The 14165-nt window shown below is 37.6% G+C and overlaps 1 protein-coding gene across 7 annotated transcripts in view; it reads left to right on the top strand.

Moving 5' to 3' along the window:
• The window catches only part of FRY (FRY microtubule binding protein), a 204619-nt gene that overhangs the window by 125391 nt on the left and 65063 nt on the right, over nucleotides 1–14165 (top strand). For all 7 annotated transcript variants that reach the window (XM_086621030.1, XM_086621024.1, XM_086621016.1 and 4 more), the window contains 7 exons: nucleotides 2202–2356; nucleotides 4246–4345; nucleotides 4667–4838; nucleotides 6642–6898; nucleotides 8853–8999; nucleotides 13034–13202; nucleotides 13955–14045. In XM_086621030.1, the coding sequence (XP_086477156.1) occupies nucleotides 2202–2356; nucleotides 4246–4345; nucleotides 4667–4838; nucleotides 6642–6898; nucleotides 8853–8999; nucleotides 13034–13202; nucleotides 13955–14045 (1091 nt within the window). The remainder of the gene's footprint in view (nucleotides 1–2201; nucleotides 2357–4245; nucleotides 4346–4666; nucleotides 4839–6641; nucleotides 6899–8852; nucleotides 9000–13033; nucleotides 13203–13954; nucleotides 14046–14165) is intronic.

Below are 14165 nucleotides of genomic sequence, written 5' to 3'. Positions count from 1 at the left end.
CAACATTCTTCCCAGTAAGGGTAACAGAACACTGGAACAGGCTGCCCAGAGAAGTTGTGGAGTCTCCTGCTATGGAGATGTTCAAAACCCGCCTGGACACGTTCTTGTGTGATCTGATCTAGGTGGTCCTGCTCCGGCAGGGGGATTGGACTAGGTGATCCTTTGAGGTCCCTTCCAATCCCTAACATTCTGTGATTCTGTGATTCTTCTCAGAGCGAGCCTCTGAGTAAAACCAAAATACGGAGCTCTTCTAGCTGCTAAAAAGAAGAGCTAACTCTGTTCCAGCTAAAACCAGGACAGGTTCTAATACAAAAGTAATTAATTTAAAAGCATTTAAACAGTAAAAGAATTATTATTTCTGAAAATATAATGTAGGTAAATAATAAGCTAAAAAAATTGCCTTATGACTCAGTGTTGCTTGCAACAGAAATTTAGGCTTTTCATCTGCTCATAAAGACAGGTTAAAAATGGCACGAGCTCAAAAATATTTGTATTTCTATTTGGAGTACTTCCACCCACCTTCTTCAAGTTTCTGTGGAATAAGAATGTAAAATCCCTTCCTGCTTGATAACATAGATGGCTGGTGAAACAAATCTGAGTGGAAGTGAGTGGGTAGGTCTTCCAAAGAATTCAAGAGGATAAATGATTCAGGAGAGGAAAGAAAGAAGTTTAATTATTTTTTTTTAAAGATCCATAATAGGTTATTCTTGCGATTTTCTCTTCCATTTCTGCAAAGATGGGTTTCTCTGTTGACTACCCAGTCATATTTCTGTATTTATAGCCGATTGGACTGTCTCTTTGATTAAGAAGAAGTCGATTGGTGACTTACATTCATAGATTCATAGATTTCTAGGTCAAGTGGAGAGAGAGAACAATGATGTTTCCCTTTGTGTTACCTTGCACTTTGACCTGCGGTTCTCCCTAAAAGTCTCATACCAGCACAGGTGGCTGTGATTGCTAAAAAGAGGCAGATAGCAAAGCCTAAAGGCTTGTGGAACAGCCAGAGGATACATGCTGTAGAAATAGTAATTGATTAGGGAAAAAGAGATTGGACAAATTGAAAGAAAGAAGGGATAGATACAGAGAATTTTTTGGAAATTAAATAGGATTTTGGAATGTTGGCAGAGATGAAGCTGTAAAGATATGAGTAAGTGATGTGTATAATTGAAATTCTCATGAATGCAGGAAGGAAACAGAGAAAGAGAAAGGAAAAGATACACTTTCACTCGACATGTTTTCGTTATCATCAAAAATGGCTAGTTGATTAGTAGTATATACCACTCATAAAGTAACTGGGGACAAAAGTACCTTTTTTTAACTTTTTTTCTTGAAATAAAAAACTTGGATATGATAGGTGAAATTTATTTCCCTTGAGCTAATTGCTATAATTCATGATTTATCATTGTAATGAAGGTCTGTAACTAAACTGCTTTGCCTATACAACTAGTTCAGATTTGGATGAGACAGATCCTACCCAGTCCGTTACCATTAAATGGCATTTGCAGTCTTTACAAGCAGTTACCTACACTCGGCGATGGAATATTAATAGGCATTAACGTCTGGTGTTCCAGTACTATCCTCGGCTGAAGGATGACAAAGGCACAGTCCAAGCCATAGCTGTGATTTGTCTGTAGCAGTGGTGGTACCAGGATTAAGTGATACAAGGTCTGTAGGGAGAGTTGTTAGGTTGCTTGATGTAGTTGAATTAAACATACAAGTTTTCATACGACCAGGCTTGCAAAAGGTATTTTTCTTTGTCCGCTTTGCTTCTGTGTTTGTTGAAAGAAGGATGAACATGAAAATGGGTTGCTTTATGAAACTCATATGAAATAGGAAATAAACATTTAATGAATTAGTTAACCAATACAAATGGAAGTTACCCAAGAACATCTATCAAGTGTCGTGGATTTTCCAAAGATTCTGCTTTTTTCCATGCTTCATTTTGGAAACCTCCTTTGAAAATTTGTTTCATTTATGTAGTCTTCATACATACAATTTTCTTTCAAGTGAGCAGTATTGAAAACTGAGTCACATTTCAATTCTGCTATCCCTAAAATAAATTTATGATGAATTCTCAGATTTCTTTTTACTTATTTTGAATAATGTTTTCCCCTTGTTTTGCCTATGTCACTCTAAGAATTGTAGAGAATGAACATATTTAATCTCACCAATAGTGTTTTGACATGTATTTATTTGCTCAGGTTCATCAGCTTGGCTGTGAAGTTGTAGTCCTCTTGCTAGAGCTGAATCCTGATCAAATCAATCTCTTCAACTGGGCTATAGATCGATGTTATACTGGATCATACCAGCTTGCCTCTGGATGTTTCAAAGCCATTGCAACTGTGTGTGGAAGCAGGTATTAATTACACTTTCAAATGTAAAGAAAAATGCAGGTTCAGCCTGTGTTGTAAACAATTGTTAGTCACACTCTTACGTTAACACCCTCTCAAACAACTCTTGAGGACTGTATCACTTTGTTTCAATGATTCTGAAAACAAAGTGATGTGCTTGGAGAAGACACTCTTACTGTATGTATGTTTGAAATCTGTGGTGTTTTTATGCTATTTTGTTCCGGAAGATACAAAATAACCACAACACTTTAATTTGAACATACATCATATATCTAGTTTCAAAAGATTTGGCATACTTTTTCACTTTATAAAAGGAAAAACGTTTCAAATGCTATTAGCTTGAAAGTAATTATTTTGTTCTAACTGGCTTTCATTGATTTGGTTACCTGTTTCTTTTCTGTAGACTGATATCATAACTGCTGCTAATGCTAAGTAAGCACAAGCTATTAAAATCCACACATTTCAATCTTGACAAAAAATAATTTGGTAAGATGTGTGATTAGCATAGTTCAATACTTGGGATACAGCAAATCAGAACAAGCCAAATATTTTAGAATTTATCTGTAAAAACATTTTGGTCTTACAGGAACATCTAGACTATAGACTGCATTATACTGAGATTTTAAAAATATGAATGGAATTTTATGTTTGCGAATACAGTTATTTTAAGATGGTTTTTTGTTTAATGAACACTTAAACATACCAGGTTTTCAGCCAGTCTTTTTTCCTTGGATTGTATTACTTATGCCACTGTGTTGTAAAAATTAATCTTTCTCATACCTATAGTAAAAATTAAGAGTAGTAGCTGCATGATTTACTTTGAAGGGAAGGTTCGATTTCTATCTAGTTGGGGATTTTTGTTAATATCTGAAAGCCATTAACAGTTTTTCCTCTGTTGTCTATCAGCATGTATAGAGAGGCCACTGCTTAAACTGCTTGTAAAACAAGCAGTAATGTATCTCATTGTTGATGTCTGTCTTTCTACAAAGAAGCTACTTCTCTTAACTTCTTTTTTATTATTTTTTAAACTTAGTGGAAGGGCAAAGAGATAGGTGTAGAGGGTGCATTGCAGCTAGTGTTTGGAATTACCAAGAATGTCCCATGCCACACATATATTTGCCATATTTTTTAACATCAAAATATCCAAATAGGCATTCTGCAGCCATCCAGGAGCACAGTAGCTCACATCTAGGATGAGAAATTGATGGTTCACAATTGAATCAGGTGCATTTACAAATCATCATGAAAATGCGGAAACATATTTATTGAAAATCCCAACATGGTGACATGGGAATTGCTTTTCTAGTAATGTTCTCAGTAAGTTAACACTTTCATATGTTTACCCTTACAAATAACGTTGACTTCATAGATAGTGGACTTTTTGAAGTGGTTCCTCATGTTTACTCTTTGAAAACAGTTTTGATAGAACTGTCTGACATCTGGGAATGTTCATGTCAGAGATGGCACCTTTTCTCCAAAGGGACTGTTTTAATTGCAGCTTGGCTTAAGAAGAAGTACTTTATCCTGGAAAATTTTCATGCTACCCGTCTTCTCTCATGGGTGTTGGCCTACTCTAGAAACAGTTTATGTTATAAATTAAAATGAATTGACAGTTATAGACATAGGTATTGCATTTCTCACTGTGGATAGCTCAGTACGTTCCTAAGCATTAATCTAAGGTAATTATAAATAATCCCTTCTTTCTTCCCATTCACCAGATGGTCCTTTGATCAGCCAGCGTGTATTCATAAAAGCTCCCTTTCCCATATTCTGGTAGTAGAACAGAGAAAAGAAAGATGACTTTCTCTTTAGACCATGTTACAGAATAAATCAGAGTGAATAAAATCTGCGTTCCTTACCAACATTCACAAAAATGTACTGTTTATTCTTCTAGGAACTATCCTTTTGATATAGTGACGCTTTTAAACTTGGTGCTGTTCAAGGCATCTGACACCAACAGAGAGATTTATGAAATTTCCATGCAACTTATGCAGGCATGTATCAGCTAATTTTTTTTAAAACAATGAAATGTATGTGTTGTCCTATCTTTTTTTTTGTGAACTTATAAATTACTGTTCATTTGCCTTTTAGTTTTGTTTTGAAAATAAACAATTAGTTTTGTCTTGGCTATAAATACTTATGGGAATGTTTTTATAAAAATTAATGGAAAAATATTAGTTATGCTGTCTTTCAAATTTGGAGAGTATACTCCAAAGCATATAGATCATTCTCTGATATCTGAATTTGAAATGCTGACATTTCCTGAATTCATGGATTTTTCTTCTCTCACTACATTATTTTTTTCTCTTTCATAGATCCTTGAATCAAAGCTTTTTGTTTATTCAAAAAAGGTAGCTGAGCAGCGACCAGGCAGTATCTTATATGGTACACATGGTCCATTGCCACCTCTTTACAGTGTCTCACTTGCCCTTCTTTCATATGAACTGGCAAGGATGTATCCTGAACTTACCCTTCCGCTATTTTCAGGTACCTGTACCTATTTGGCTTATTATCTGCTTTACATTTTTGTACAAATGGTAGAGTGTCAAGACATTTCCACTTGTGAATAGCAATTCTGTTTTATAAATTTAGCTTGACCTGTTTTTATTCTGGTTCAGGTCAAAACAGATTTAGGAATGCAATATATATTTCCTAGAGCTACTTAAACAAAGTACAGAATAGCTATTTAAGAACCTTGCTTGGGGATTCTGTGCCACTTGTGTCATCTTAAGGTAACTTTGAAATTACAAGGGCCCTGGATAAGTTAAAGTGACATTGGCAGACTCTACTACATTAGGTTCTCGTGTTAAGCATGGTCATTCTTCTTACACATACATTTATATAGAAGATACTTGTGAGGATAGAATTCTTTGTTTTATGTAAAGATGACTTTAACTTTGGGAAGATTGATTGCATGTGTCCTTTTGTACCTATGATTCAAAGCACTCTGAGTGATCCCTACCATCTGTTATTTGCCACACCTGCGAGTCATTAGTATCATTTTAATTTTATCAGAAATACATTTTGCCAGTGTTACTGAGAAGAATGTTGAAGAATCAGCTCTGCAGGAGAACCATTCCGAATATACCATTCCGAATATATAAACATTCTGAGACTGTTCCTGGGAACAATTATGTTTTGAGACCTATCTGTCTGGTTTAATCCATCTAATGTGTTGCTCTAGGTTTTAAATAACAGAATGTGATGTCTGTAATCATGGGAACTCTTACTAGCTCTTGAAATCCCTTTCTGTTGTTTTTACTCAAGTCTGTAGGGGCAGAAAGGGGAAGGCTAAAGGAATACATCATCCATTTCTTAGTGCCCAAGATATCATGAATTATAAATAACTGGTGTAGGGAAATTCTGATGGCTCATTTATCTTAGGAAAAGCAAATGTCGTTCATTATTACTGTTATCACCTATTCGTGTTGCTTTAGTGGCTATGTCATTTAAAAGAACTCAGATAAACAGTCCAAATCGGAGCCCCTTGCTATACATCTGGAATCATAAGGAGAGAGAACAGTGTTATGTCTTGAAGATTTTTTAAATCCAGGTGGTGAGGAAAGAAAGGAAATGTTAACTGTACTGATTTTACAGAAGAATTCTAGTAAAGATAGCTGTTGTGGTTCACATTGGCAGGAAGCCTGTCACTGTATTTCTTATCCCAGATTTTCCGAATGCCTTTCCCTTGCAGTGCCAGTTCTTTTTTTATAAACTATATAAAGTGCTGTATATAGTGCTCCTGGACTGGCAGCTGACTCCGAACTTCATAGACCTCCCCACTGGAAAGAAGACTCCTAATATATGCAGGGTGTTTTTGTTAACTCAGTATAGTAAGTGCCTTAAGATTTAAACTGTAGCTTAGAAACATGGAGGCTGATGGGGCCCTTGTAATTCAGCAAAACAGTTTAGTAAGTTTATTGTAATTCTCCAAAAGCTCTTGAAATTCTAGAATAACAGCGAATAACTGAATTATCCTTTTTCTTCTTTATTGACATTTGTTTCACATAATGCATAATATGGCACGGTAACAAAGGGTGACTTTCCATTTCTAAGCCCAGACTATGTTAGTTATTTTAGACAGAAGACTTGACCAATTGCTTGCTATTATTGAGCATTAAATTAATGTTTCTCTTCAGTAATCTCAAGTACATGCTTTTTTATGCTTGTGGTTTGCAAGGTAAAAAACATCAAGTGGTCTAAACCATATCAGAAATCTGATTTAAACCATGTGTTTAAGGTTTCCTTCATAAAGTAACATCTTGTCCTTTTCTACTTTTCCTGTTTTAGAGGTAAGCCAGCGATTTCCAACAACACATCCAAATGGAAGACAGATCATGCTTACCTATCTGCTGCCATGGCTTCATAATATTGAACTTGTAGACAACAGACTGCTCCTCCCTGGCTCAAGCCCTACCACTCCAGAAGATGAACTGAAGGACAAGGATGGGGAAATAACAGTCACAAGTGGACTAAAAGGCAATGGCTGGGGCTCTCCTGAGGCCACCTCACTGGTTCTTAATAATCTCATGTATATGACAGCCAAGGTAAAAAAGACAAGCAAACAAAAAAAAACCAACAACCTGTAGAACAATTTCTGAAATTCTCAAACTTATGTTTCTTAGGCAAAAGGTACTTAGGTTTCTTCCCTCTGATACCAGAAATTTTGCAGTCTGTACTAATCAGACACAACTTTCTTTTTGAAGAAGTTCCTTCACTTTTTCTTTTAAGCACAATGCTAAAATTGCTCTCTTTCAAAACATGAACAAAAAAAAGTGTTTTACCCTTTTTACAAAAAACTTAGTAGTGAGAGCATTAAGGATTAGTTATAGAGGAGCTAAGTTCAGTTCTCTCCTGTATCACCTCCCAGGTTAATGTCTAAGGGAGCAGATGAAAGTTTATTTGAGGGTGAGAATAAGCACCTGGAATTTGTCTTACTGAAGCCCTTGTACTTTCTAGGAAACACTTAAATATTATTTGAAAGAGAGAAAAGGAAAAAAAAAAAAGTAGTATAAATTTGTAAGGTGATAGTTAAAGCATTCTTTTGTAAAAAGGAAGGTATTTTACATCCCAGTTCCTGATAAAGGGTGAGGTATTCCTTTTTTCCAATTACTTTTTAGGTAAGATGTCTAAGCAGCTGGTGGAGAAGGTGCCATCTTTTCCTTCTCTTTGCTGAGATGCTGGCTGCTATACTAGTGTGCCATCCCTGCTCTGGCACTGCTTTTGCCAAATTCAGTACATATGTCTAAACTGCTAAATATGTAAACTCGAAGTAATGCCTGGTACCTATGTCATATGGGACAGAGTGGTTCACATTTCCTGTCGTGCTCAGGGTTAATACTCTCTCAAGCAGAATGTCTGTATCCATGCTACATAGCAGTCAATTCTGGATCTTGCCTCATGTTGAGTCCCTGTGAGTAAAACATAAGTATTATTTTGTGTGCACTTTGTCATATGAAGATGTCTGAAGTAGTGTGGGAGCTGTGCTTCAGCCCACCAGCATGGTTTTTTTATACTTGTTGCATAGCCAGGGCACAGTACTGGCTCATGAATTATCTGATGATACAGAGTCTCGAAGATATTGTTGGAAGAGTGTTAGGGGTTGAAAAGAGATGTGATGCAGTCTCACCTTTGCTGCCTATCAGCAGCAGTCCTCAGAGCAAGGTGCTTCCAAAACCAGATGAAGTTTTTGTTCCAGAGTGAACAAATATGCTTCCTTCAAACCATCTTGATTGACCTAGCTTTGAGGCTGTTTGTGTGATAAAGGAACTGGCACCTGCAAGTGCCAGAGTAGATGTCAGTGACAGTGCAGATGTAGCTAATATGTATTAAATCATTTTCAGTAGAATAACTTGACCTAGAGATTGCTGCTCCTCTCCTAGCAGAGTGTCAGTCTGTGCAGTAGTTAAAGTCTTCTCGAAGTGAGAGCCAAAGATTTTACATAGGAAACAGAACAGCTTCAATTCTAGACTCCCACATCCTGGAAGCATGTGCTAGCCCTTTAAACGACTTGACAAAAGGGAATCATTCCTGTGACTGCCTCGTGCAAAAGAGAGCAAAAACTGTGCGTTTTTGATGTTACAGCAAAGAGCTGTCTAATGCTTAATTCTGCTAGGATTTGCTCAGGAGAGAGGTGCTGAATTGTTCGCCACTGTAAAGGCTGAAGCACTTAAGTACAGACATTCAGAAACAGAACTTCAGTTGCTTGATCAACTGTAAAGATGAAACACAATAAACCGTTTAAGTTTCTGATCACCTTTTGAATTTACGTTCCTGAAAAACATTTTTTTTTGTGATTTAAGTCCTTCTGTGGATCTAAACCTAAATGCTTTTAAATAGAATTTATGCTCAGAAGTCTGTCAGGTGGCTTTTGAAAATGCCATTTTGTCACTTTTTACAGCATTTTACTGTTGGTTTTGCATGAGAAAATGCTCTAAAAGAGCATGCCTTAGTTTGGAGTTCTGTGTATTTCAAGAAATGCATGCCTATGATCTTTTGCAGTATGGAGATGAAATTCCCGGACCAGAGATGGAAAATGTCTGGAATGCTTTGGCCAACAATGAAAAATGGAGTAACAACCTTAGGATAACACTGCAGTTTCTCATTAGTTTGTGTGGTGTTAGCAGTGATACTATCCTTTTACCTTATGTAAGTGTTTTATTTTACTTACTATTGATTGTGCAGATTTTAATGAAGAAAGCAGCTATCACCTGCAGAAAATGAATTTCTGTTTCAAAACTAAGAAGTACCAACATATTCCCTAGCACACTGTACAAAATTAAATCACAGGAATAAATGAGCCAAGATACTGAAGTTCAGAAAGGTACTTGAGTAGTGGGAATCTCAGTCTCCACCAGGGACTGCTCATTTCAATCAAGAGGTGGGCTCCTCTCAAGCAAAGAGCAACAGTGCATGTCTGTGTAAGTGGCCAGTAACAAGGACTGGCCAAAAATTGCCAGAATGCGGAATGTCAGAATTGCATAAAAATATGCATTTTATATATACATTTATAATTTTATTAAAACTGGCAGAATGGCCATTCAGAGGTTAAATAACTTGCATGAAAAATGAAAAGAAGTAAAAATACTAAATGCTTATAACTGTGCAGGATATTGTTATTATTCAAGTTAAAACAAAATCAGGGCTGTCTGAGAAAAGCAAGACAGTCCCATTCCCATGTTCCTTATTGCTCAGTTGCTAGATGAAACAGAATCTAAATTTAGTAGATCTTCCAGCACAATTACAATATGCTGGTTTATTAGTTAGTCTCTTTCTATTGATTTCCCTGAGATAAATTCGAAATTGCTATTAATGTGATGAAACTTATCTAAAAAGCCTCATAAGCAGACTTCATTTACAGTTGAAATAATACTTTGCTTGAACTGTTTATGATGACTGCTATGCATAATAGAATAAAGGAAATATAGAAGACGTTGAAAATTTTCAAGATGATGTTATCGTACCGTAGGCATCCTGTTGGTTTCCTTTTATTTGTAGGGTTTACTGTTCTATATTCTCAAATCAGCGCATATATAAGCAAAGTCAGTGTTGCCTCGCTAATCAAAAGAGGAAAGATTTGGAGGTGGAGTTACTGTAAGAACAAGCTCAATGTTTGTGTAAGAAGACAAAGGGGTTGATCCCAAATGTCTTGAGAGTAATGAAGATCTTTCCATCGATTGTGACGGAGTGACAGAGGCTCTCCATTCAGTGTTGACTGTGCTTTGAGCAGGAGGTTAGATGAGAGACCTCCTAGGTTGTTTCCAACTTGAGCGATGCTGCAATCTGTGACAGACTTGGGATCAGTCCCAAAGGTGGCCTCCATCAGGAGGAGCTATGTCGGCAGAGAACAAGTGGAAATCACAGAGATAAGAGACAAAATGAGGGCTGTTGTGTTTCTGGTAGCTTACAAAAGGAATAGGCGCAGTTTTCTAAGAGGAAGGAATATACATGCTGAATATGTGTGCTGAGTATGTGTCTCACTCCTAAGTCTGTAGCCTGATTGGAAATGCCTGATAACCCTGTCGCCTCTTGCCCAGGAGCCCCTCAGATACCTCATCCCCTCATCCAGATACTTGCCAACCCAGAGCTTTCAACATATCATTTTTCCAAAACCAATGCCATCCCACAGCCCCAGGCAGCCTACTTCAAACCCCCTTCCTACCCATAGCACTTCTTCTTTCTTCAAATTCTTTCCAAACTCCCGTGCCTCAAAGCCTTGGCTCTCACAGTCCTGTTCTCCTCCAGAACAATACAGTCCTCTTACTCCACAAAGACAGCAGTCGATTTTGGCACCTCCAGCTTCATCTGCTCAGTATCTCCTATTTTGCCTGTGGGGTTTTCTGCTCTCCCTCCCAGGCTTCCAACGGCTGTTAGCAAGACAATCAGGTCTTCATTGGTGGTGGCAGCTGACAAGATTCCTGTGTTTTCTGCCACCTGTTAGTCTGTGTTTTGTAATGTTGAGTTAAAAGTCTAATTCTTAGATTTTGCAAAATCTGAAAAATTTTTCAACCTCTGAAGGAAGCCTGACTGCACTTATGAGTCACCCCTTAACTGATAGTTTTGCCTGGAGCAGGAAAATACACCGGCCTTATCATAAGCATCTGCTCAGTGCTTTGATAACGCCCTGGAGTTTACAGATAAGAAATCATACCTAACTCTGCTAACTACACAAGACTGCTGATACCATAACCATGTATCATCTTCCATTATCATGTATATAACACATACACATTGGGAAATAAAGACAATTGCAACAGTTTATCAGCACTGTTCCTGCTCACCTGGGCTCTAACAACCAAGCAGTTGCAAGATTGCCAGTTTACCCATCTCCTTTTGGAGCTCTCTGTGCCCCAAGGCAGTCACCAGCTGCTGCATGCCTTCAGCCATCTGTTTTGCCTGTGTGAGTCCAAGCCAAAAGCATGCCTGAATTACATTCTTTTTTTTTTTTCCAATCAGCTAAATTAATTGCTTTGTCTCTTATGTTTCCTTTAAGCGTTTTTTTCCCAGTTCCCCAGTGCAAATTGCTGAGCTGTCCTTTCTTTCACATATGTACTGAAAGATTTCTTAGAATATTATTCTTAGCTGGGATTGTTCAGCCTTGAAAAGAGAAGACTTCGGGGGACCTAATAGCTGCCTTCCAATACCTGAAGGGAACCTACAGGAAGGCTGGGGAGGGACTTTTCACAAGAGTGTCCACTGATAGGACAAGGGGAAATGGGTTTAAGTTGAAGGAGAACAGATTTAGATTAGATTTTAGGAAGAAATTCTTCAGTACAAGGGTGGTAAGACTTTGGAATAAATTGCCCAGAGAAGTTGTGGATGCCCCCTCCCTGGAGGTGTTCAAGGCCAGGTTGGATGGAGCCTTGAATAGCCTGATCTAGTTGAGAGGCATCCCTGCCCATGACAGGGAGGCTGGATTAGATGATCTCTAAGGTCCCTTCCAGCCTATGCCATTCTATGATTCTATGAATATTTACAGTTCAGAAACCTCTTCAGCAAAGACTTAGTGTAGGGAATGTGACCCCTTCTGGGGTGAAAGAAGCTGTAAGTGGCACTGTGAGCACAACTAGAAATGAGCCTCAGAAAGAAGGTGGATTTGTATCTGGAAAGTTTCTAGAAAATTTTTAGCACAGTAGAGTAAAAGAGACTTTGAATATGTGCATTTTCTGTAAGCATAGGAAAAGGAGAGAAAAGAAGAGGGAAGGAGAAGCAGTCAGGAAGTTACTGTAATTGAAGTATTTAAGAACCACAATACTTCATGAGGCCAACAGGCAATTCAGTCCACTGTGTTAGCTCCACTGTAAGCATCTGCTTAGGGACATCTTTAAAAACAAAGCAAGCACAGAGGGATCCTTCCCCATATGGTCTCACAGCTCCAGCAGTTTATGAATCAAATGTTTTTGAGCCGGAAAGAGGCTTTGCTTTTAATAGCCGTCAGGGTTTTTTTCTCAAGAATTCAGTCTAATTTGATCTCAGTATTTCAACAGTCCTTCTTGCTGCAGTGCATGCAATAAGGTTTGAGGTCTTGTTAAAAGATTTATAGAAATGCTCAGAATTTCTGTAAGTGATACTCCGGATTTTTTAAATCAGGATGTCTGAGGTCTGTATAAATAAGTGCTCTGCCTTTCTTCCATGTGCTATTACTTTGATTACAGATATAAGTAGCTACTTAGAGCCTGGCTTGTTCTTTGTGGCTACAGCTACCTCTTTCACATAACCGTATCTGGAAATACAGGCATGAAGTTTTGGTTGGATCTAGCTTTCCAGATGAGAAGTTTGCTCCATTCAAAAGAGTGAGATTCATCTTCAGTGGAAATGACGTACTTAAACTATAAATCCCTGAGCACGATTCAGAGTTAATGCTGATATCCTTAAATGATAGGTACAAAATTAAGTGGGTTTTGTATATACGTATGTTGTATAGCTATATACCTAAACAGCTCATTTGGGGATGGTAAGTAAAAACTTTGGGGTAATTAGATCACAGATTCATTCTGCTGGGGAAATGATCTTGATATCAAAGCAAAGAGTTTTATTTCTGTATGAACAAGATGGATGCAGTTGTGTATCTGTCCAGAAGTGACATTTGCATTCTGGATCTTTTCAGTACAGCGGTGTAACGTGTTGATTTCTTTGGAAATTCACTTTGTATAGAGTTTAATAACTGTTACTTTCTTCTCTAGATAAAGAAGGTTGCAATATATCTATGTCGCAATAACACTATTCAGACAATGGAAGAGCTTCTTTTTGAGTTGCAGCAAACTGACCCAGTGAACCCAATAGTCCAGCATTGTGATAATCCTCCATTTTACCGTTTTGCTGCCAGTAACAAAGCCTCTGCTGCAGCTTCAGGTATGAGCTAAATATGCTTTTTATTTATGCTCTCATCCTCTTTTGAGTCTACATGTCTTTGAAAAAGAACAATCTCTTACTTTTGCACCCATTCAGATCTGTGTACATCTAAAGTGCAAGTTTCAGGGCCTAGCTGCACATCATTACAGTTCTTTTTGATTCCTAATGTTGTGTATGCTTTGTAAACATATACTTAATTCTCTCAACTGTTTTAATAGGATATTACCAATGTTTGGTGCTGTTCAGAACTCATATGAGGTTGTTCTTCTACCATTAGTTTCTCAGAACAAGAAGTCATCATCAATGCCATGATCACAGCAGATACACCAAAGCAGCAGTGTTTCCTGAAAACAGAGCCTCAGCTGTGTGGCAATTCTCTTTTCAAAGGCCTAGTGCTATTTCCAAGCTGCAGTAGTCAAAGATACTTAAGAGACACTATCCTCAAATTTAACTTTGTTTTACGAAATTCTTGAAAACAATATGTTACATCACCTAAGAATGAACTTAGTTTAAGGAATGGAGATCATCATTATGTTCATCTACCCCTCAAAGCCTGTGAACTTTACGTCCATCAGCCATGCAAGCAGGTCCTGGTTTGTAGGGGCAACAGTGTTCATTCACATGCACAAGTACTTTGGAGGATGATCCCTTTGACTGTGGCTGTTAAAAAAAATTAAGTTATGGGCTTTTATTGCTTTGCAAATACCATCTGCTGCATGTAACAGGTGTTCTTGTTGACATCTCATATACAGGAACCACCTCTAGCAGTAACACTGTTGTAGCTGGCCAAGATAGTTTTCCAGATGTAGAGGAGAACAGAATGGTGAAAGAGACTGATGAAAGGTTTGTGGTTTGTTGTTTTGTTTTTTTTTTCTCCAAAATGTATGTGTTTTCCTAGGCTAAGATGTTGGGCAAAGTTCTGCATTGTTTTGTGAGGAGCACTGATGCTCAGACTGATCCTAT

This window comes from Tauraco erythrolophus, chromosome 1 (assembly GCF_009769465.1).
Source record: "Tauraco erythrolophus isolate bTauEry1 chromosome 1, bTauEry1.pri, whole genome shotgun sequence".
Taxonomy (NCBI): domain Eukaryota; kingdom Metazoa; phylum Chordata; class Aves; order Musophagiformes; family Musophagidae; genus Tauraco; species Tauraco erythrolophus.
Note: the sequence above shows the minus strand (reverse complement) of the source record. Positions and strands in the feature narration are given on the sequence as shown.